This window comes from Belonocnema kinseyi, chromosome 10 (genome assembly GCF_010883055.1).
Source record: "Belonocnema kinseyi isolate 2016_QV_RU_SX_M_011 chromosome 10, B_treatae_v1, whole genome shotgun sequence".
Classification (NCBI taxonomy): domain Eukaryota; kingdom Metazoa; phylum Arthropoda; class Insecta; order Hymenoptera; family Cynipidae; genus Belonocnema; species Belonocnema kinseyi.
In genome coordinates this window covers 97842048-97863637 of record NC_046666.1, presented here as the reverse complement: position 1 = coordinate 97863637, position 21590 = coordinate 97842048, and the positions used below count along the sequence as shown (strand labels likewise).

The 21590-nt window shown below is 34.0% G+C and overlaps 1 protein-coding gene and 1 further gene across 3 annotated transcripts in view; one reads left to right on the top strand and one right to left on the bottom strand.

The window, feature by feature from the left end:
* LOC117181681 overlaps positions 1 to 21590 on the bottom strand; it is a 319825-nt gene that overhangs the window by 21789 nt on the left and 276446 nt on the right. For all 3 annotated transcript variants that reach the window (XM_033374594.1, XM_033374596.1, XM_033374595.1), the window contains 2 exons: positions 2566 to 2619; positions 2416 to 2483 (listed from right to left, as the gene is read on the bottom strand). In XM_033374594.1, coding sequence (XP_033230485.1) covers positions 2416 to 2483; positions 2566 to 2590 — 93 coding nt within the window. In that variant the 5' untranslated portion in view covers positions 2591 to 2619. The remainder of the gene's footprint in view (positions 1 to 2415; positions 2484 to 2565; positions 2620 to 21590) is intronic.
* Positions 15416 to 15577, top strand: LOC117182382.

Genomic DNA, 21590 nt, shown 5'->3' with positions numbered 1-21590 from the left:
CCTCCAGAACAGTATCCAAAACATCGATTTTTTGAAAAAAATATCAATTTATCATGTTTATTGTCCACTTACGCCGACTAGGAGTTGTTTTTTGAAAAAAATTACTTAAAATTCAAGATCAGCGACCTCAAAAACCCCGAGTAAAGTATTTTCAATGTTTATAAATCGGTTTAAAATCATAAAACTATATTTTAATGTCATTTTAATCAAATTTGAAGCAAATTTTCACTTTTAGCGATTTTCTGCCTTTTCATCGCCGTATGGTGGGTTGAAATTTTTGTAAAAAAAAATCAAAACATGGTTTTCGATCTATTTTTTCCCGTAGAATTCGATTCTGAGGTCAAAAAAATAAAATTTTTCTTTATTTTTTTTATATAAAAAAAACCATGAAAAAACCGTAATAAATGAGGGTTTTCGATCAAAACCCCATAAAAAAGTAGCTGGACCCTACTTTTTTATTGCAAATTCGGATTCAGCGTCGAAAAATACATAAGAATTTATAGGTCTGGTCAATTGCACAGACACTTTTGTTTTTTTTGTGGGCCTGTGTTATCATAGAAACAAAATAAAAAGAGTTTAGGGGTAGCTACCCCCATTAATTTAAAATCAAAATGTTTGCCAAAACCCGACTTTATTTTTGTCCCAAGTGCACAATATATTTTTAAAAAATTTTCTCTTATGAATTTAGCAATTTTCAGCACATTTAAAAATATGTAGGCGTGGATTACCTTAGAGTATGGATGGACTCTATTTTAACAAACTTCCTTCGTTATATAATTATCTTCCCAATTTTATTTGTATATGGAAAGTATATATTATCATAGAAACAAAATAAAAAGTTTTAGGGGTGACCACCCCCGTTAATAAAAAAAAAATTTGGTTTGCGAAACACGTTAACTTTATCTTTTGTCTGAAGTGCAAAATATATTTCCTACAAATTTTTTTCTATAAATTTCAACATTTTTTGCACAACTTTAAATATATGTAGGGGTGGTTTACTTCCTTCATTTTTTTCTTTTTTGAGTAAATTATGTTATTCATATTTCATCACGAAGAAACTTTTCCAGTTGGTTTCATCGAAATCAATTTGGTTTACACAAAACTATACAATCGATACTTGATGCTCCTATCCTTGAGGGGCTGTTTCACCCCCTTAAAGTGTTTTTCCACAGATAAAAAAATACGTGTCGCTTAGTTTTTCGAGTACTACAACATATATCAGGGAGAATGAAATCGGCGAGGCACACTTTAAGTACCTTCCTTGTTAGATAACACAGCTATATTTTCTTGGAAGACGAAATCTAGCTAAACGTCTAGCTGGGACAGCAAAACCATTTTTTTCAGTATATTGAAAGCTATTGAAAGTATATAGAACTCAGATTGATCGCACGGATTGAAAATAACTAAAATATTGTAGTGTCACATTTAGTCGAATTTATTCGGATTGAAATAGATTAGAAAGTCTTCTAGGTCGAGCCTCGGATTCATTCGGTTTGTCGGGTGCACGGATTAAAAATGATTGCAATATGGTTTCGTATTGATTTTAAATTGAGATTGGTGCTAGTATATGGATTTAAAAGGATTAAACAATTTTAAGTTAACGTACGCCCCGGTAACTCTGGCGGACCCAAGGAACCGAAAGGAGCCTCTACAAAGTACACGTAAAGACCCCATTGGGTTCCTTTTTAAAAAACTAAAAAAAAAACAGTAAGATGAACTTTTAGACTGTTAAAATTCGGATTCTACGTTAAATTGCCTATTAGAAACTCACGGAGTAATCGCAATACTTTTTTTTGCAGCGTTCATAATTTTAAAAAATGTCAATAATTTCTGCTGAAGGTTACTTCAATCGCATCTGTAATAGCTCAAGTAGTATGTTGCGCGCGAAGTTTAAAAATAAAATTCTCTCTTACTTGCATCGCAGCGTTGTTGACTGACGTTTCCACTGCGTGGCGCTAGTATCCAGACAAAATTCTTAAAGTTACCGACGGAACGCTTATTAACTGCTGCTAAAAGAAGATGCGCTTGAAGGCGCCTTCGGCCCATGTAAATGACAGGTAATTTTTTTTTTTTAATTTTTTAACGTTGTAAGAAAAAGTATTACGATTACACCGTAAGTTTCTAATGCAAATTTTAACGTAGACTCCGAATTTTAACAATGTTAAAGTGGATTTTGCTGTTTTTTTTTCGTTTCTTTAAAAAGGAACCGAATGGGGACCCAATGAGGTCTTTACGGGTACTTTGTAGAGGCTCTATTCGGTTACTTCGGTCCGCCAGGGAATTTATAGCTGTAGAGTATTGTAATTTTGTTCAATAATTTGATAAACATTTTTTAAACTGGTTATTTAAAAAAATTCTACTACAACCTAAATGCAAACATATTATTAATCCAGAAAGTTTCGTAGATCGACTCACTGGTTGATAATCAGCTCGGTCGACGGAAACTGTAATTGCTTTTGCCGATAACCATACTGTCATGCTGTCTGTAATAATCAAGAAAGTAAAATATTATTTAGATGCGCAATTAAGTTGTGTCTACTTACTGCATAAGAAATCTTGACTTACAGAATAATGCTGATATCGTCCTCATCGTGTCCGATTTTATTTTTCATCAGCACCCTGAAACAATAAAACATTACCTTGAATATTAAATCACTTTGAAAAATGAATATTGCATATCCCCAACAATATGCACTTTTAAAAAACCCAAAAGCAACTAAAGTATTTTTTTTTATCAACTTAAATCCAAAGTAAAAAGAAAATGCCACTTTAAATGAATAGGGAACATTTCTTGGTGCGAATACATTTTCAGACAGATAAATAAGACTAAAATAAATATTTGAAAAAAACTTTTAAAATTTTCTATGAATTCTGTCATAGAATATGAATATCACTGGCAAGCAGTAAAACTTTGAGGACATGCACTCATACCTCGCTAGCTGGCCCCCGCTACTTGGTCTTTTTTACGCTTGAATGCCCTTAACGCTTGTCTCCCCCTTCCCGTGAGCCGTCCTTAACAGCCTCTACGTTTGGATCCATGCACACTGTCAGTAGATTTCACACATAGCGTACATGTTATCTTGTAAGCGCACAGTGACTGCAGCCGAGTTGCAGGACCTTTTACAAGACTCGTAGCGTTTTTAGCATCAGGTCGCGTTAACACACAATATATATACAAAATCAGCAGTTCGCAAACATGGCGTGCACGTTATATCATGAGGTCACAGTAACTCCAGCTGGCTTGCATGAGGAGCTGCAGACAACTCTGATTATGTTCAGAGATCTCTGCAGTTTCTGCAGTTATTATTATTATTATTATTATTATTATTATTATTATTATTATTATTGGGTGAACTACCGAAAAGCGCTCACCTCGAATTGATTTGAAACTCCGCTCACCTATGTATTTTGACGTGCTGATCACGAACATGACAGTGAAAATACCCAAAAAATGTATTTTTCAGGTAAAAAACCCCAAAAACTATAAAAATGTAATGCTTTTCCATTTATTTAATTAAATAATAGAAATTTCTAAAATAGCTTAAAACAAAAGTTGTAGATCTTTTAAAAATACATATTTTATGTTAAATTCGTTTTTACATTCCCTAGCGGACCGAAGGAACCGAATGGAGCCTCTACAAAGTACCCGTAAAGACCCCATTGGGTCAACATTCGGTTCTTTTTTTAAAAAACTCGAAAAAACAGCAAAATCAACTTTCAAATTGTCACAATTCGGATTCTACGTTAAAATTCCGTATAGAAAGTCACGGAATAATCGAAATAGTTTTTTTTGCAAGGGTAAAAAGTTAAAAAAATATAAGACGCATAACGCCTGCTGACTGCTACACTTCATCACATAGCCTGTAAGTAGCAGTCAACAGGCGTTATATGTCTTATATTTTTTAAACTTTTTACCGTTGCAAGAAAAACTATTTCGATTATTCCGTCAAATATGCAACTAGTATTCTATTGCTTAGCAAAATCAATTTTGTTGTTGGTATTACTGTCGTTTAGGTTATTTTGTCGTTCAAGTGATCTACTGACTTGAACAATGAATCTAGATTAAGTACTAATAATATTTGCGCATAAGATAATGCTTTGTTTGTCTCTCTCACTTACTTTAGTACCGTTAAGGGTGTTGCTTTAATCCAAAATGATTATTTTCCCGACAAATATGAATCTTGCGAAAGATAGAAATCAACGGGTAGCAGGCGGGAGCATTTGAACGGTTATAATCGTTTGCTAATTTATTTTTGTACTCACAATTCTGACATAATAGAAGAATTCTAGAGACCTAACGATTTTCCAAAAGACCAGGTCTTGATGATGGTTTTCCCAAATTTTGCGAAATACGTTGCAAAATGGAGCAAAAAGCAGAGAGAATTGACACGCCCTGTCTGTGGTTTTGTAACTGTATTTGTAATCAACCACCAGACCAGTTGTTATCTTCACTCTACACGCGGTATCGGCGGTATCGGGGCCCTTCGTTATCGACCGTGGGTCAAGACTTCAATTCTCAGAGGGGGAAACCTCTTCTGGGACATTGACTTTTCGATGAGACTATCATCAACCGATATTACTTCAAAAATAATGAGACACGTGTCCTGGATTTATTGGTCGCTTGTAAGTATTATGAGCGTTTGTAAATCACATTAGCTAAGGGTGCAGAACCTCCACCGGTTTGTGCACATGGTGTCCCATCAAGCTCCGCTGGTCCAATGGAAAAGAGCCTGGCTGGTAACCACGCTGCCGTGGGTTTGAATCTTTATCTCGGCTCATTTTTCGTATTGTAAACATGTCAAATAATAAGTTTTAATGCTTCCCCGTCGAATAAATTATTTGTTTGAAAAATATTAATGGGAAATAAATATCTTACAGACACTTTTCGAATAATTTATTTGTATAATCGTCATTTTTTTTTTACATTTTTGCGGATGATAATCGTCATAGATTATCACGTAGCTGGGTGATGCACTGTTCACTGCAGCGACGGAAGAAATGAGAATCAGCCAAAGATTAGGCAGTTTTTAATTGGGAAATAAAAACAAAAAATGTGAATACAATTTCCTACAAAATATTGAAATAGACTTTTTTTGCAGATAACACCTTTAAACGCACAAATTTGATAGATAAACCAATTTATTGTTGTACGTAAGTTTATACATTTAATCAGTTTGAAATCATAACTGGATCAAAAATTATAAATTTATCAAGTTACCCAGAAATAAGTTTCAAAATTACAAATTTAGAATTCGAAAAATTTAAAAAGTAGTCCCTCTGCAAATTTATTTATAAATCGGAATTTTATCAGTTCAACCAACAACTTTTCTGGATTTTGCAGACATTTTCACATAGATACTTATTCCAAAATTACAAAACTGGCGTATCTTGACTTTTCTTTATAAATTTTAAATTGATCAAGTTACCCAGCAATACATTTAAAAACTATCAAATTTCTACATTAGGCCCTCTGCAAATTTATTTATAAATTTCAAGATTATCAGGTTGCCTAATAACTATTCCGCATATTGTACAATTCTTCACATTGATTATTATTCCAAACAAACTGGCGAATCTTGACTTTTCTTTACAAATTTTAAATTTATCAAGTTACCCAGCAATGAGCTTCAAAACTATCAAATTTCAAAATTATGCTTTATGGAAATATATTTATAAATTGTAAGCTTATCAAGTCGCCCGACTATAAATTTAGACATTACACAATTTTCCAAATTTACATTTTTAAACTATAGATGACAAATTTATTATTTCGTCAAATTTCTTTCCTAAATTTATGTAATTTATGTAAAAAAAACTACGATTATACAAATAAATTATTCGAAAAGTGCCTGCGTGATATTTATTTCCCAGTAATATTTTTCAAACAAATAATTCATTCGCCGGGGTAGCATTAAAAATTATTATTTGGCTTGCTTACAATACGAAAAAAAATTTGAGAAACAGATTCAAACCCACGGCAGTGTGGTTATCAGCCAGGCTCTTATCCACTGGACCAACGAAGTTTGGTAGGATCCCATGCCCGCGAACCGGTAGAGGTTCTGCACCTTTGGCTAATGTGATTTGCAAACGTTCATAGTTCTTACAAGGGACCAAAAAATCCGGGACAAGTGTCTCGTTATTTTTGAAGTAATATCAATTGATGATAGTCTCATCAAAAAGTCAATGTCCCAAAAGAGGTTTTCCCCTTTGAGAAATGTAGCCTTGACCCACGGTCGATAACGAAGGGCTCCCGATACCGCCGATACCGCGTATAGAGTGAAGGTAACAGCTGGCCTGGTGGTTGATTACAAATACAGTTACAGAAACACAGATTGGGCATGTTAATTTTCTCTGCTTTTTGCTCCATTTTGCAACGTATTTCACAAAATTTGGGGACACTATCATCAAGACCTGGCCTTTTGGAAAATTATTAGGACTCTAGAATTCTTCTATTATGTGAGAATTGTGAGTAAAACAATAAATAATCAAGCGATTCCAACCATTCCTATGCTGCCGCCTGCTACCCGCTGGTTTCTATCTTTCGCAAAATTTATATTTGTCGGGAAAATAATCATTTCCTCAACAAATTTTTCGATTTTTCAAAATTTTATTGATCCGAGGATTTCGCAAAGCTCCGGGTATTCGACAAGTTTTCTTTCTTTTGTTCGCAAATCCTTCGAAAAAAATATATATGGAATCAGTGCCTTACCTATAAACAAATTCAAAGTCGGATTGAACCAAAACCCTCAAGTAAACTCTTAAATAATTTTATTTCTTTGTTTTCTGCATCCATTTTTAAGTTTTAAAAAATACTAGCAAAAATTGCGAGGAAAATAATATACTCGTTAGATAAATTATCTCGTAAAAGAACGAGGGAGGTAGATGAAGAAGAGCTGAATTGCGAGGAGACAGAGAAACAGATAAGAAAGTTGAAAAAATCTATAGCAGCAGCGATGGACGGAGTAGAAAATGAAGCATTGCTGTTTGGCACACAAGAGGTAAGGCAGAGGCTGAAGGGGGTAGTGAAAAAAGTATCGAGGCTGAGGGATTCCCAAGAGGGTGAAGGGAGGGGTTGATCGTACCTCTGTATAAGAAAGGGGATAGGGAGAGACAGGAAAAAATAAAGGAATTACGCTAATGAATACTTCGTACAAAATATACGCGATGGCGTTGGCAGATAGGCTGCGCAAGGATGTGGAGGGGAAAGGAATATTGCCGGAGACGCAGGCGGGCTTTAGGAAGGGAAGGAGTACTATTGACAATATTCACGTCTTGCAGCACGTGGTGGATAGAGAACTAACCAAAAAGGGTGCCAAAGTGTACGCGTTTTTTGTGGATATTAAGGGCATGTTCCCTTCGGTGGATAGGAGGAGGTTGTGGGAGGCAATGAAAGAGAGGGGAGTGAAGAGGAGCTAGCGGTCAAAGTGGTAGGAGGAGTTAGGATATGGTCACTCGCATATCCAGATGACATAGTACTGCTAGCAAAGAGCGAGGATGCTTTAAAGGAGATGATGAAAAGGTTGATAAGATAATTGGTTATGGCGTTCAGGAAAGGAGGTGGGAGAGATAATCCAGGGGAGTGCAAGTGGAAGGGAAAAGCAGTGCAGGAGCTGAATGGGTTTGTGTATCTGGGCTTCCTGTTTCCAAGGAATGGAGGGGGATGGAGGGTCATTTAAAAGAAAGGATGAGAAGGGCAAATGTGGTGATGAGGTAGGTGTGGAGGTTGGAGAAGAGGTTATTCGCAGATGATTTTGTAAGGAGGATTAAATTGTTTAATTCGGTTGTGATGAGTGTGCTATTTCACGGAGTGGAGGCGTGGTGTTGGAAGATAAGTGGTGAGGTAACTAGGATTTAGGAAATGTATGTTAAGTGGACACTGGGGTTGGCAAGAAATATGCCGAACTATATTGTCAGAAGGGGGACAGGAAGAACGAGTTTAAGGATTATAACAGGACGTCGAGCGTGTAAATATGAGGAGAAATTTTTGGAAGAGGGGGAAGGAAGCTGGTTAGAGAGTGTTGGTGGGAGAAGGAGAACAGGCGTAGTGGTGCAAAGATGGAGGTGGAAAGGTAAATGTATTTTAGAACGAAGGGATTGCAGATGGATGCAGTGATAAGAATGCACGAGGAAGAAAGGAAGTATATGAGTTTCCGATGAAAAGGCTTGCATTAAAAGTATTGAAAAATTTCATTCATTCAGTGGTACCTTGAGAAATATTGAATACTTCTGGATCTCAAATTGAATCCCTTTATGTACCTAGCGCTGACAATATTTTGCTGAATACCACAAAGCAACCAAGAATTAGACAAATTTTATCCCCTTTAATCTAGCAAATTTTGCTGCATTTATTTATTGTTTTTCGAATAATAATCAGGCAAAAAGCTTTTAAAAACATAGCATTGGTCATTTTACGATGTCAGGATCCATTATCACACAGAATGTTCTGGTGAAAAATAATTTTTTCAATTTTCCATCATGATTTTATATTTTTTCAATTGATAATATTTGAACAAAGCGAACATTTGACGATAAAGAAATGTATTCTTACATTCAATCCTACTAGATTTGTCAAATTTCATGCTTTTAGAGCGCGTTCTAATGCTTCAAACGAAAATTGTGTTTTTAATGTATTCGAGGTTACGTCTGACAGCTCCGATCGTCTTTAAAAGGGATTGAAATCTTATAATTTTCGCCGCCTAATAAGAATTAAGAAACTAAGGACATAAACAGCATTCTTAGGGATTCAAATTTTCTAATACTTTTTAATGCAAGGCTTCTTACCGGGTTGGTTCAAAAGAATGGCATGGAGAAAGAGAAAGCAGAAGGAGAGTAGAGAATAAGAGAGTCAAGGTATAACGGGAACTATGTGTGTATTATGCCAAGGAAGAGAGCGCAATATTTGTGTGAGAAAGGAGAGAAAGGAAGTTAGGAACTTATAGCGAGAATGAGGTGCGGTTGCATGAACAATTTTAATGCTCTCTTCTCAGGCCCAAGCAGCACCGCAGATACGAAATATCTGACATTGTGCTTGGGGCGACTAACTTTTCAATATAAATTTGTAATAGTGACTAGAGTTTTAATTATTTTGTTTCAGTATTTTTACATTGATTGACAATAAATGTAATTAAAAAGAGAACTGTACAAAAGTTTTTCTTTTTTGTAGAAATGTACATGATTGAATATTTTAGTATCACCGTCTTTTACATTGTGTATATGATGTACATAAATGTTGGGTGATACTTTTTGCAGTATAGCAATTTATTAACATCATGCACAACGTTACAGAAATGGAATATAATTAAAAAATCTGTATACTATTCCGTATCAATAAATTCAAAAATATTCTACTAAAACTAAATATTACATGTGTTAAGTATAATATTCGAAATTGAATTTGAGCCTACATCGTTGATATGTTTCAGTTTGAAAATTTACTTTAAGTCTCTAAGTTTTAAGACTCTAAGCCGGGGCTTAGGTCGGCGTTTACAGTTTTCACTGTCCAACTACCAGTGTATCATCAAGACAGATAATATTTTGAGGCAGGACATTTTTTTATACAGCTGTCAGGTGTGTTTTACTGTAGGAATGCTGTAAAAAAAGAGAAAGTTTTACAGGTGAGTGATGATGAGAAGAATGTTGAAAGATTACAGACGTCAGTTTGCAAGAAGTTTCTGTTGAGATTAGTTCATTTGAAACAGTCAGTTGTAAATACTTTGAATGTGCAAAAGCAAAATTTAAGAATAGTGAACTGAATTATTTATATTTAGAAAAGCATAAGTAGGAGGCAAGATGGAAGCTAATTATAACTTTTTTATTTTAAATACACCAGTCATAAATAGGTAATTAAAACGACTGAGCTTGAAAGTATTATGTGAAATCTTATTTTCAATAAATGATTTATTTTGATTGAAATTTTGAAAACATTCTGTTCAAATAAATTGTTTACAATAAACTTAGATGACTTATAATGCGTATACGGTTGTAGGCTTATACTTGGATAGTGCAAGAATGTTTAAATTAAACATTTAGAGTACAAATATACAAAAAATGTAATGTTAATGTAGTACAGAAGTAGGCAATCACAATTGTTATCGAAAATTGGTATATTGCATAAGAAAAGTTGAAAAAATCGAACTGATTTTAGAAAAATCAGATTTCTTGATGCAAGAAAAATAGAAAATAAATCTTTATTCCCTCTAACAAAATTACGTAAGAACAAGAATTGTAATGTTAAGACCCAAAATGTACAAATTAAAAAAAAAAAACATTCGAAAAAACGAAAATTGTGCTGAATAGTGCTCGATAAATGCAATTATTATTAAGCAAAAGACTTAGTTTTTGGAAATTTGACTTTTTTTGGATCATTTAATGTTTTTTTAGTTTTACACTTTGAGTTTTAATGTGAGGACTGTTGATCTCGCGTAATTTTGTTACAGGGAATAAAGACTGCATTTGTCGACCACAGCTGAGCAAAAGTCTTGGGTTTCGAAATTTGATTATTTTTGCATTTTTAAAATGTTTTTTGAGTTTTATACTTTGAGTTTTAATATTTTGCATTCATTTTGAGTTTTAATATGAGAACTGTTGATCTCGTGTAATTTTGTTCGAGGGAATAAAGACTGAATTTGCCGAGCACAGCTCAGCAAAAGTCTCAGATGTTCGAAATGTTTTAAAATAATAAAATTTTTTGGCTTTTGGTTTTTTTTAACGGTTAGGTTTTTGGAATTTTTCTTTGCTTCACAAAATTGTGTATACTTCGAGCCGCCAAGCACAATTTTTCTTTTCGCTCTAGTAAGAAGTTGCGTATCTAGAAAAAAAAACGTTTATCAAAAATTGTGCGCGTACTTTTGGATTCTCAAAAAAAAAACACTTTACGTCACAAATTAACACAAAATCTATCACAATTTAGCACAATATTAATTAAAAAAAAAAAATAAGTTTGCGGATATAACTTCCGGGACATCACGTTGGTGCAAGTTTTTATAGAATAGGATGAAACAAAATTTTTATTTTTTGCGTATGTTCATAATGCACATTACAGCTGCACCTTCAACACCAAAAGAACTGCCACGTAAAGACAATAACTGTATAAAGAAGCAGGATGACAGTTTGGAGTTGGACAACTTTTGCCTGTGTTTGCCATCGACTCGGGACAATAAACCTTTGCATTTTTTTGTTTATTGTGTTTTAAAAAATGCAAAAGGGCGGATAGTGCAAAAAAAACACTATTCTAGCAAACATCGTAAAGATGTAGACTACTTATTTCAAGCAGAAGAGGGCCGCATCGAAAATTTCCAGAATCTGGGCATTCCTTTATAGTGAATGTAATATAAGTTTAGTTACGTATTCCAAAATCCAAAATTAATTAGTTACGTATATTCCAAAATCAACCTCGCAAACAGCAGCGTTGAATGAGAATTCATTTCTTGAGGACGGTAATGTATCCGATCCCTCAAAAGTCATGCGGCAAGCCCTTCAAGCATCGTACAAAATTTCTTTTGAAATTGCGCGTAAAAAATGTTGCTTTACTCAAAGTAGCATGATTAAGCAATGTGCCATTATGATGGCAGAATGCTTTGAATTGTACAAATCTGTTGAGAAATTTAAAAATGTTGCTCTTTCAAGATCTTCCATTAAACGAAAAGTAACAGATTTAGCTACTAACATAGTCGATCAATTAAAGCTTCCTTTGACACAATGCAGATTTTGCTAATTCTGCCTTGGTGAAGGGTGTGATAATACAGACATCAGTCAGCATATGATATTTGTACGCATGATTTTTGACGATTTTAGTAAACGTGAGAAACTGTTAAAAATTGTTCCCTTGCATAAAACGACGAAAGGGTCCGACCCTTATGCAGCTTTTGTAAAAAATAGTCGATGGCAGGTCACATAACTGGACTTTGGGGTTTGTTTAGAAGAGAGCATGGTTTAATTTGCATGCTCATTCATTGCCTTATCCACCAAGAAGGACTGTGCGGTAAGGCATTGAAGGCAAAAGAAACCATGCGAATAGTCCTAAAAATAACGAATGTAATAAGGGGGGGGAGGGAGCATGATTCTCTGAACCATAGACTCTTTAAAGAGTTTTTAAAAGAATTAGAATCTTGTTACGGTGCCCTTCGTTTGCATTGTGATGTCAGGTGGCTAAGTGCTGGAAGATGCCTAGAGATTTTTTTTTTTTGATTGAGAGAAGTTATTCCCATGTTTTTGGCTGAAAATGTTAAAACAAAAGAATGTTTGGAAATCCAAGAAACGTTTCTGAATCCGTTATTTCAGAGTGAACTAGCATTCCTCACTGATATAACAAAACACTTACATGCTTTTAATTCTTTGATGCAATACAAAAATCACAGTGTTTCACAGTTGATGGAACACCTCAGAAATCTTCGTGCGGCTTTGCAAGAATTCACGTGGGAATTGCAACAGAATAATCTGAAGCACTTCTAAAGTTATCAGGAAATAAAAGATAAATCTCCCCAGTTGAATTTTAAACAATATTCCTCAGACCTTAGTAGTATTGAAAACGAATTCCGAGAAACGTTTAAAGACTTGTTGTTTGACTGTTGTTTCAAGCGTAGGGAATTGCACACAGAAGAGTTGTTCCGTTTATTACCGGAAAAAGATTATCCAAAATTGAAAGAATTCGGATTACGAATTTTTGCAATGTTTGGTTCGACTTATCAATGCGAAAGCTCTTTTGCTGTTATGAATTATATAAAGTCAAAAGAGTCAGCTAACTTAACACAGGAGAGTCTTTCTGCACTGATGATATTATCTTTAACAGAAATGACTCCCGACATTGATTCTCTTGTTGAAACAAAACTCTTGAAAAGTGATAACTTTTCCAACAGGAAATAAAAAATACAAACAATCAATAAGGCAAGTAGTTCAAAGTATCAACAATAACGGGATTGCATTGCAAATTATAATTAAAAACATCGAAGCTTTTAATCTAAAGCCTAAACATTCTGTTTTACATTTTCTTTCCGGAATACAGGAATAAATTCTATGAAATGTGAAAAACTTATGTAATAACCAGAAAAAGTGCTACAAAGTTTGTTCATTTATATGAGAAATGATGTGTCTTCGAAGCATAATTATAATGCATATTTAAAATAGCAGCTGGAACAATATTTATGGGTAAAATATAAATAAGAAAAACTATTTCGTTCATTTGATCTTTCGGAAATTCAGGTACATGAAAAACTGGAACTGCATTGTGATTGCTATTTCGTAGTGGCGACTTGTACTAAACTCAGTTTTTTAACAGCCTTTTCGACTTATAGAGGGTGGGAAGGTAAAAGAAGGTAGCTATTTTTCGACAATGTATTTTTTTTGTTACAAAATTATCAAAAAGTCAAATATACGTAGTGTAGGAAGATATTTGTTCAAATCGTATTTTCATCTTAACATTAGCTTAAAGTCACATTATCATATTCATTAAAAATAAAACATAGATTTTGATACAAATATTTTTATAATATAAAAAAGACAGATATTTTAATAGCTTCATAGTTCAATAACAAAAAAATGGATATTTTATTCTTTATCGTTATCTATAAGCGAAAAATCTAAAACTAATTGATTTTTCTTTATCCAGATTTTTCCACCTGCATTCAGTAACTTGAAATCTCGAGGGCGGATTATCAGTTTATTTTTTGAATAAATATTTTATTTTTTATCAATGGCTTAATTCAACTGAAAAAGTGGCACACTTACATTTTGTTCGTTACCTTCCTGTACCTTTTCTACTTTCGATTCTAAGAATTGAAAAAGCAATTTTTTAACAGTTTCTTTTATCCTCTGTTTGCATGAATTAAAGACAATTTTTTAATAATTTCTTCTATTCCCCATTTACCGTATCTCGAAATGATGATCGTGATCGTGAAATTTGGACGAATAGTTTCTACAGTTTATGTCCAAAGCTGATAATGTAGATCAACATAGGAAGGGACACTTTTTCATTAATAATTTTTTCCTTTGCAATGAAAAAATGCATTATGATGCGAGCTTGTGTACCGAAAATCTGCGGATTATGCGCAATTCGGTGATGAACTAAGAAGAATAAATAGCTAAAAATATTATATGTAACCTTGAATGTAACTTATTTTTGTCAAACCGTTGAGTATTATTATGTCCTTAGGTTTATGACATATAAAAGAACAAGTTCTTACATTTGTTCGAATAGTAATATAGAATGTACATCATCAGTCTATCTAACTTATATATTGGGAGTAAGTGCAAAACTACAAAAGGTTACGGTTGATCTTTGGCGAATGTTGCCCCTTACATACATGAGAAAGTGGAGCCAATATATATATATATATATTCGGTTCGGTTTTGATTCTTCTAGGATCAAACCGAGGGGCCTATGACAAAGCCACCGAACGCGTCCTCGGGTTGCGGACAGAGGGTCCCTGTACGAAGGGCTTCTGCTGAATATGGTTATAAAAATAAATAGGCAGTCGCGGACAATTATCCAGGGTTGGTCCCGAAGGAATTAACCCCCAATCGGAGGTGTGAAAACCGTGCCGAAAGCTGAATGGCACCTGGGTGAGGTGTCTAGAACGGTAACTCTGGGATACCGGGCGACATCTCAGAGTACGCATCCTTATCCTTGCTTGCGGGGCTCTACAAGGATGGACGAACCCCTTTCCCTAGCTTCTCGTGGGAACAACAATGACAACATCAAACATAGTTGTAGTAAGTGCGGTTCAAAACAACAGAACGCGTAGGGCTCCCGACAATGGGTCGGCCAACAATGCCGACCACTCTAGAGCTGGGGGAGCCAATGAAATATATATATATATATATTAGCATACTTTAATTATGTAACTTATCCTTCTACCTTGTACATCATGTTAGTATATTGTTAAACTTTCAAAAGTATCAGTCAACCACAACTGTAATATTAAAATATTGAATAATGTAAATTAAATAAATACTTTGCACAATTCACCTTTGAATTACATTATTTGAAAATAAATATAAACATGCCGAAATAAAATAATTGAAATTCTAGTCACCATTACGAATTTATATTGAAAAGTTAGTCCCCCCAAGCACCCTAACAGATATTTCGTATCTGCGGTGCTGCTTGGGTAAGAGAGGAGAGCATCTGAGCATGCGTCTATCACCACCCTCGCTCTCCAGCTGAAATGGTGGTGGACGCTGAACATGTGTTGCTGGCGAGATTTTCTCCAGGTTGGGCATGTCTGGAATAAATAATAAATCATGATTCTTGGGTAACAGATTTGACACAAAAAAATTTTATTTATGATTTGAAGATTTGAATCCTGCCGCCTTGGGCCGTAGTTCGGCCGTAGTGTGCCAAGGAGTGCAGCGATTTTCCTTTCTCGCAATTGAAATAAAGGGTCGAGTGTTTAAGAGAGGAGCCGAGTCGGCGAGAGCCATACTTACCTGGCGCAGAGGCTGCGGTGATCAACGAGGCGGTTCTTCGAGGGAGAGGCTATTCCATTGTACTACGGTCGAGTTGACCCTGGTGAATATCCTTAATGTGTATATCTCGGACGTATAATTTTTGTTAGTCGGGACTGCATACGCGCTGTCCCGGATCAAAATATATCTATGGGGATATCAAAATTTCTATCTCGCAGGATATTCCTAAGGGTTATCCCTGCAATAAACCGGCACACAAATGGGGTCAAGTCGAATATCTCGGGATATCTTATTGCTGCGAGGGGTACATAACACTGTTCCATATTTGATACATAACAGTTCTAGCAATGTTATAGAATTGTCCTAGATTTTTTACAAAGCAGCGTACAAAAATTCTATAAATGTTCCAGAAATGCTACAGACCGGTTGTCACAGCGTTCTAGATCTGTTACAGATTTGTTATACAAAATTTGATAATGATTACTAGAACTGTTCTAAAAATGTTACTGATCGTATGTCATAGCGTTCTAGAACTGTTACAGAATTGTTCTAGCGTATGGGTGATGACATAGTTACTCGCATGTTCGTAACCTGTTACTAACATGTTCTAGAACACGTTCTTTTGTGTTCTAGAACAGACCCAGATCTGTTCTGTAATCATGTTTGCTGGATTACCACTCCACCGACAGTGCTTGATGGAAGTAAACGCGCGCGAATCGATAGACGTTTGGCAACTATTGCTAACGTGACTTGCAAACGTTCATAGTTCTTACAAGGGCCCACTTACAAAAACCCGGGACACGTGTCTTATTATTGTTGACGTACTATCGATTCATGATACCCTCCTAGAAATAATCGATTGGACACGATTGATAACCACTAAGAGTAATCACTTACTTATTTTTAAATTCATATTGTTGCAATTTTTTGGTTTAGCAGAGTGAAAAGCCGTTTGTGAATAATTAAAGCAAAAACAAAATACTGTATTGAAAACTTAACCTCTAACTCAGAATAATGGATATCCATTCCAAAACGATTGGAAACATTATAGAAGGTAGGATAGCGCCAATATTTTGAAACTCAGACTAAATAAATTAAAGGTAATTCATTACATTTTTAGTAGCGAAACTTATCCAATCCTTTTAAGTTTCTTGCAAAATAACAATTTTGAATTTTTAAATAAGTTTCATTTAAAATTCTTGAAAATATCGAGTTAAAATTTTTTAAAAACATTCAATTTTGAATATTTCAAATGGATTGGTTGCAATGCCTAATCATAACATATTTGAATTTAAACGTTTCATATTATTAATTCTATGGTAATACATTCATTCAGTTGTCATTCTTATAATTTAATAAAATCTTATGTAACCGTATGGACGTTTTTTGACAGTTTAGCATATCAAGGAATAAGAGTTTAATTTTAAATTTACGAATTTTTTGAAACTTTGAGTTTTAAATTCTAAAATTAGGAAATTATTAAGTTTAAACGTGAGCAGTTTCGAAGCTTCCATTTTAAAATTCTATGGTTGAAGTCTGCATTTTTACTAATTCAAATCAAATCGAAACAAGATTGGAAACGTACATTTTTCAAACTTAATCTTCACATTACATAATTTTACATTAAACAAAGTTAAAGGCTTCCCAATATATATTGTACAATTCAGATGATGGATACAACAACTCGACAAGCGCTCGAAACAGCTTAGAAGTATTGTCCGGTCAGGAAAATCTATCGATAACAAAAAAGTGGTCGAAACATAAAATTAAATATAAATTCGTATTCAGCTTGACGCGGCACACAAATCTTTCGTAAGGAAATTCTTTATTCGATAATTATTACTTAAGAAAAACAATAAAAACTTAGAAAATGTTCCGATCAAAAATCGATGTTTTGTAAAACACATCTCGCGATTATTCGGCCGTTTGTTGATAAAAACTCACTTTGTTTAAAACGCGAAAATGTTGGTTTTTATTTAATAGCAAATTTATTCCGAACAAAAGCCACGTTTTGCCAACTTCGAACAGTGGGCAGTCATCGAAAAAATATTAGTTGAAATAACTTGCAGCGAGAAAATCGTTCACTAAACTTTGTGAAAGTTTTTCTGAAAATTTAAAGTGAATTGTTCAAAAATGGTAGAAATCGCAGCGAGTTGAAGTCAAAACACGCTACCGTTGAAGAATTTTGTTGCTCTCTAGATAAAAATTCGTGCGACGCATGTCATCCGCATTGTGTGGTTCTCATGCAATGCGTGCGAGAACGTATGCATATCACCAGCATCGAATGATGGTCACTTAGGTGCGAGCGTTATGAGCGCATGGTGCATGCTCAATGTGCAGGATAGTCGACACGTTTTGATGGTGAAGATACCAACACATGTAAACTTATATGCGTTGCATGTTTCGACACAGCGTGTCGGCACACTGCTCTTACAATACGTAAGAGTCCTAAATTTTAATAATTATAAAAAAAACAAAAAAATATTTCAAACAAAAAACTTTCCTCATGATTATACAAATTTAGGACCAGACCCACGATTCTTAGTGCTTCTTGTTTAGTATCCCAAATTTTCAACTCGATGTGACGTTTCGTGTGAATATAAGTTAGCAAATGAATAAAGTGACGGTAAGGTAGGAATCTGGTTACGTAACTCACTCATCACATGGCTTTAAGCGCGAATTATATTTAAGAAACATAAATTTTTTAGTTTCACGTAGACTTTTAAAGTATTATACTAAAAAACATGTACCCGACCGAAAATTGCGTTCCACTTTCGACACTGCCAGTAAAGCCAAAAAAATTTTGATTCAATCATTGAAGTAATTCAATATACTATCAAGTTTCGTCTAAATTTGTGAGTTACAGTTAAATTTTAGCTAAAAATTATGTTTTTTCAGTCAATAACTGAATAGAACGAAACTTTCGGTCGGGTCCTTGCCTTTTAAACGAAACTTATATTTAGCAAACACAAATTTTTTAGTGTCACGCAGACTTTTAAAGTATTTTAATAACAAACAGGTGCTCGGTCTTTAAAAACGTGACTTATAATTCCTCGTCATCGGCATCGAAATTGTCTTGTCCAATGAATTCGACTTGACCACCTTCTCCTCCCTCGTCTGAATCATCTGTAGTCCCAGAATCTGAACCTTCTTTTAGCGCATTCCCGACATCATCGTCACTTCATTTCAGACCTTCATTTCAGACTTTCATTTCAGACCTCCTGAAAAATTGTTTATAAAGATTTAAGTTGTTATATTTTAATAAATATTATAAAAGATACATTTTTCAGGAATATCAGTAGCCATTCTAGCGGTTAAAAAAATTTAAAATTTGATAAAACCTTAAATTTGAATATTTTATCACGAGAATTGTTTATAATAATTGTTATTGGTAAATTTTCTAATATTTTAGAGACTAGCAGTCATTAACCCCATAGCCTAAAACATTGCCAGTGCAAAAACAAAAGAATTTCTATGCGAAAGTGCCAAAATTTTGAATTTGTTTATAAAAATTAAAATTGTTTAAATTTAAATATTTTGCCATAATAATTGTTTATAACAATAGTTATTATAAACTTTTAAATTATTCTTGTAATTATATATCATTCCTACATTAATATGAAGCACTTTTAGTAAACAGAAAATTTTTTTACCGGTAGTAAAACTATTTGCTATTTTGTTCATAAAATTTGTTTATAACAAATGAATGGAATAATGAGCAAATTATTTGTGTTTTATGAGTCCCTAAACATTCATTTAAGACAATATAAAGTTTACCTAATCAGTTATTAAAGCGTAAAAAATTGTTATGTAAAAAATTTAAGTTTTTCCATACTTTGAGTGAAAAAAATGATTAATAAACAAGTAAAAGAGACAAAAGTTCAGAGTGTCAGGCGCTTTAGAATTTAATGAACTTTAATTTGAAAAAAATTAAAAATCGGACACAATTGAAGGCTCTAGACATTTTTCAACGAAAAAAGTGCATTTCCTCCCACTGTGTTCCTTGCCGCCCCCACGAAACGTTGAAAAGGGGTAGGGCTTTGACAACATTATTTTTGTGACCTGTCAAAGGGGTTTTCTGGCTTTTTGGATGTTGAAAAGCACCTAAACGGTGAATTAAATCTGATCATTCTGAGATCGTGACATACCCATATGTTTAATATATCGTAGTAACAAAAGTAACAATAATTTTAAACTTCTGTCTGGTCAAATCGCTTCATTTATCGTTCAGTTAAAGATTCTAATAGTTTGTTGCAGAAAAATACGGGGTTTCCAGCCAAAAAACAGGTGACACCCCTATTCTGCAATTACACCAATTATTCAATATAAAGATTTTTAATATGATAATTACTCAATTATTAACGTTCTTCTTCATTATTTGTCACCAATATTATACTGTAAATGTATATTTCATTAATCACATGAACATAAAAATGAAAATAGAATGTTAAATGGCCACATAATGTATTTCAATAATCTCCGGTTGATTTTCTGAATTGACGTCAAGAAAAACGAACATTCAAGTGTCTTTAAATTAATACAAATTTCAGTTTTGTCCGAAAAATAACTAAATGGCATTGGCCGGCATTAATGTAATTCAATACTTTGTCAACAGCCTTAAATGTTGTCTGATACGGTTCGATATTTGGTAATTTAATATGAGGAATTTAAGATGAAAGAGAAGAATTCGATGTAAATTATATACAGCTTACCTTGAAGAAATCTGGCTTGGATCAAGACTTTTATGAGTGAAGTATAGTTTCCAAACATTTGGCTTCTCCTGGGGGTTTTGCCACAAATGTATTTTTTCTGGCCGGGTAGCACTGAAGCACAATTCTCAAATTTTTCGCAACGTACCGAGTGTATTTGCTCGGGGACACGACTTGTAAGTTCGCTCCCGCCATGCACACGTAACCTCTTTGTCGCCGGCCGGCACTCGCCAAATATATTATCGAATGATCGCGCGTGTGCCAACAAGGCGGGAAAGCTTTTGAAAATAGCGTGCTCTTTTTTTATTTATGCGTATTATATATTATAAATATATTGCAATTGACTAGATCACATAGTTTTACATATAAAAAAATTAACTTTTGTACATTAATTTTGTATGAAAAAATCCTCCTACAAAACAAATTTTTTGAATAAAATGCGAACTTAACTAAAACAATATCGACTGCTTTATACAATATGGAATTCAATTTGGTTGACTCCGTACAAAAGAGTCAGGCTTGAGTTGCCTGAATTACGGAATATTACGGAATAACACAATTGCTTTATTCCCTACATGGTATCAGGGGTCTGTTTTTATCGATTTTCACATTTTCGCGTTTTGGAGATAAAATATAAACAAAACCAGGCCATTCTGATGCACTAATAAAATCTTATTGAATTACGTGCTGCAGAACGGTGTGCGCGTTTATTTAATTTCAAAGAATATACTATGGATGTAACTTCATTATTCATTTAAAAATTACTTATCGTATGATTTTTTTCATTACATAAGTATATAAAAATTTATTTTTAATTATTATATTATTAGAAAAACTGAAATATCACTTTTTCATAAAACAAATATTTCTAACTTACAGTTCTTATTTGTTGAAAATTTTTGTTCTAAACTTATTAGTCGTATATCTTTTCAAGTTGAATTAACATTATTTAATGCAATTATTATTGTTTGACTTTGAAAAATTGTATTTTTGATTTCATATTAGAATATTTTTTGAAATTTTGCTTTCACACAAAACGTGCACTGTGACCGAACATATGGTAGCACGTTGTGTTGCACATTGTGCACACAGAGTGTTCCGACCGTGAGTGAACATCGAGCACCCTCACCTCGTACACAGTGATCCCAGATCTGAAACGAGACGTGGTCCAATATTATAACACGTGTATGTCCGTGTGAATATGGTAGGAGACGATATAAATGCCTGGGTTGCGCGCGCAACCCATTTCTCCTCTTCTGAATTTGAAAACTCGAAGGTGCACGATTGCCGGTCGGAACACTTCGGCGGTTCTATTTATATCTCTATCTGCTTTTAAATGAAATGAAGAGATTGGGATTTTAATATTTCCAGATTTCGATGCTGGGCTGGCGATTCTCATGATTTGAATACTTCGCGCGCCTCTTCAATGCGTGCATTTTGAGGTTACGTTACTTCAAGTATAAAATATAAATTACATAA